This window comes from Octopus bimaculoides, chromosome 20 (assembly GCF_001194135.2).
Source record: "Octopus bimaculoides isolate UCB-OBI-ISO-001 chromosome 20, ASM119413v2, whole genome shotgun sequence".
NCBI lineage: Eukaryota > Metazoa > Mollusca > Cephalopoda > Octopoda > Octopodidae > Octopus > Octopus bimaculoides.
This window is the reverse complement of record NC_069000.1, coordinates 27112663-27116421: the sequence shown is the minus strand read 5'-3', so window position 1 is coordinate 27116421 and position 3759 is coordinate 27112663. Positions and strand designations below refer to the sequence as shown.

Below are 3759 nucleotides of genomic sequence, written 5' to 3'. Positions count from 1 at the left end.
ATATATATATATATATATATATATAAAGAATATGAGGGTTTTAGTTCACTGATGATCTAAACCAATAGGTACACTGTGTAAGTGCTATAATTAGTCATCTGTTATGTTCCAAGTTCACAGCTGAAGTTGGAGCTAGGAATCCATAGTAGGCTTCTGAGTCAGCAGGTATATATAAAAAATAAATGGACAACAAAACCAAGGCAGGACGTGTATCTCAGGGCATTTAGAATATTTAATTAGAGTAAGATGAAAAAAAAAAAAAAATAGAGAAGTAGAAATAATTAATGTCTTACAACTATTTCTGGGATATCCCAGGTGATGGGTCAACATCTCCATACACTGAGTATTCTGTCATCAGAGAAAAGATGTGTATGAGAAATACTGCCTGGGTTTACCTGAGATTATACTTAATGGGCTATACCTTCATGGAAGTATGGACTAACTTCCATACCCTTTGGAACAAGATGAGCTGTGAATTTTATTCTCCTGTCTTTATTCTTCTATCCACTGTGAATTCTCTGCCTGGAACTTTCCTGCATTCACACCTTGTCTCTGATGATAGAATATCCAGTGTATGGAGATGTTGACCCATCACCAGGGATATCCCAGAAACTGCCGTAAGACATTAATTACAACATTTTGATTCACCTTACTCTAACTAAATATTCTAAATGATCTGATATACTCATCTTGTCTTAGTCTTGTTGTCCATTTTCCTTTAATATATATATATGTATGTAAACCCTGGTTATATATACTTGAATTTAAACATTCTATCAATATTTCATTTATGAACCTTTATGTTTGAAACTTTAGCATAATGGGAAAATTAATTTTCTTTTTAATGGCTTAGTCATGATACCCATGACATTCTTCAGGGTCTTTTTAATTAGTAGGAAGAAGGGAGGAAGCTATCCTTAGATTAGACTATCAATATACTTTCCTCAATGTTCTTTGAAGAGATGATTTAATAATAAGCAGTGGTAGCAGTTACCTCCAGCAATGTGCCATCACCACCAGCCACTACTATAGCATCAGTATGCTCTTTCTCTAATACTGTCAGCAACTGTTTCACTTGACCTTCATATTCAGTCTGAAATAAAAAGAGGAAAATATTTATTCATATATGAATGAATGAATGAATGAATACATACATACATACATATATATCACACATAAATCATATATTTATGCATACAAATTACATATATGTATATCATCATCACCATTGCTTTTACATTCACTTTTCTATGCCAGCATGGATTGGACAAGACTTTTCAAGGTAGTATTTTATGACTAGATGCCCTTCCTGATGTCAAACATTTTAGTCACCTCTTATAACAAACAGGGATATGGTAAACCTTTTCTAAAAGCTCGGGTAGACATGCAAGCATACACATACATATACTGACTGTATATTTGAATATTCAAACAGTATGTATGTGTATATGCAAATACACATATACTTGCACTGGTAGTATGTGCTTAGATGATTTGTTTTAACAAATAAATGTCCCTCCCAATACTAAACAATCATCAGTGAAGCAGAAATGGAGCCTGATTTTTGATCAGTTAGATTATACATGAGAAGTGGCAGAATTAGATGTGCAATACAATTAGAGCAATCATGTAATCATTAGCAGTCTAGAATGTCTAGTATACATACATATATGCAGTCATCTGGATATATCTTCAGTGTTAGTAAAATAGAGCAAACTTCATTTCTTGCCAATCGGATTATCAACATGTTCATGCCTGTGGGTTTACAGATATTTGTTATTTTCTGCACCATACATTATGAATGTTATAATTGTGGTGTAATCATATTAGTCATTTAAAAATTCATATAAGAGGTGGTATCAAAAAGTTCCTGGACTAGTTATGTTTAATAAAAAAATAACCTTATTTATACAAGTTTTAACATCACCTCCTTCAAAATAGTCACCTTGTGCAGCAAGCAATACACCAGTCCCAGTGTTCCTGCCACTTTTGGAATCTGGCCTGGAAGATATTTCCCATAAGCAAGTTGAGGACCTTCTGCAATTCACTCTTTATCTTGACAATAGTGTTAAAATAGCGACCTTTGAGCTGCATTTTCATCTTGGGGAAGAGAAGCAATACCATATTCTTTTTGATGAGAAGCTCACAAATGAGGAGAGCTCAGTGACAGAGTGCATTGTTGTGAAGAAACCAATTCTTCACACTCCACAGATCCAGTCACTTTCGCCAAATGTCCTCCCTCTAATGCTTCAAAACATTGCAGTAGAACTCTTGATTGATAGTCTGACCCTGGGAGAGGAATTCTCGATGCACAGTACCACAGACTTTAAAAAAATGATGAGCATGCTCTTCATTGTGGCTCTGTTGTGCACCTGTACCACTCAAAACATTTCATACAACCCATTGCCTTGTTGCCATAAACTTGTCAAAGTATGCTCAATGTCTTTGTAGCAGACTTCCCAAGATTAACACAAAATTTCACAGTGGTTCTTTGTTCTAACTTCCTGTCCATGACAAAAATCGCAGACTACAGCATACATATGATCACAAAAACACAAATTTCACAACTTGCAAAGTAAACACAGCCATGTCACTTGGCATACTGCCTCACAAAGGTCACTGCTAGCTCTCACTGTGCATGCAACCATGTGCTGCTATCTGTTAGCATGCTACAGAACTAGTCTGGAAACCTTTTGATACCACCTTGTAGACATTGTTATATCAATTTTCTTTAATTATAATTATTATTTTGTAACAATTACTATTTGGTAAATACACCAACATCTTGTCCACTCTATATGACTGAGACACAGTGAGATAGAGTATCTGTGACCCAAGAACCTGACTCCAATTGAGTTTATTAACACCTAAGATAACTCAATCACATGAAATTAGTATATCTAGGATAAATTGCTTTAGAAAGTCAGTTGGCAAGGAATGTTGATTCATTCAGATTTGTTATATCCAAGACACTTCAGCTGGAGTTTCTTAAAATGTGTAAAAATAAGCAAACAAATACAGAACCTAAAATATAATTTTATTCCTACATGTTTGTATTTTCTGAGTAAATATATGTTTTTCAAAATATACTTTTCCAAATTTGCATAATTCCTTAAATGATTGTTTAAAAAATTTGTAATTTTTTTCAGTGTCTATTGCAATGCTTGGTGAGTATACAATACTTAAAATTCTTTCTGTCATGAACAAATTTCAAATTTGTCTCTGCATTCTAAATTTAAATCCCAGCAGGATCAAGTTAAGGTGGTAAACTGGCAGAATTGTTAAAATATCAAACAAAATGCCTTGGAATATCTGTTGTGGCTCTTTACAGTCTCAGTTTGAATTTTACTGAGTTCAACTTTGCCTTTCATCCTTTCGAGGTTGATAGAGCACCAGTCAAGGAAAGTAGATTGGCAGAATTATAATAGCATTAGCTAAAATACTTGATAAAATATTTGGTCTGTCCTTTTATGTTCTGAGTGTATATAGCCGACAAGTTGGGTTCCTGAAAAAAAAATTAAAAAACTATAAGAAGTCAACAAGAAACTACCTCAGCATTAGTCCATGAAAATTAAACACATACCAAGGTTGTCCACAAGTGGAAAGCACAAAGCAAAATGTCAACTTTACCTGTGTCGCACCAGAGATGGCTAAAATATGTAACAGTCAAGTCCTAAGGTTTTATTATAATGATTACATCACTTCTCTACTAATAATATGAAGTCTGGTGCTGCCAATATGTATGAAATGTTCAGTAAT

At 33.9% G+C, this 3759-nt stretch overlaps 1 protein-coding gene across 2 annotated transcripts in view; it reads right to left on the bottom strand.

Moving 5' to 3' along the window:
* Window positions 1-1807, bottom strand: part of LOC106882107 (acylglycerol kinase, mitochondrial) — a 50156-nt gene extending 48349 nt beyond the window's left edge. For both annotated transcript variants that reach the window (XM_052975076.1, XM_052975077.1), the window contains exons 1-2: window positions 1667-1807; window positions 995-1093 (exon numbers count right to left, since the gene is read on the bottom strand). In XM_052975076.1, coding sequence (XP_052831036.1) covers window positions 995-1093; window positions 1667-1792 — 225 coding nt within the window. In that variant the 5' untranslated portion in view covers window positions 1793-1807. The remainder of the gene's footprint in view (window positions 1-994; window positions 1094-1666) is intronic.
* Between the last annotated feature and the right edge of the window lie 1952 nt (window positions 1808-3759).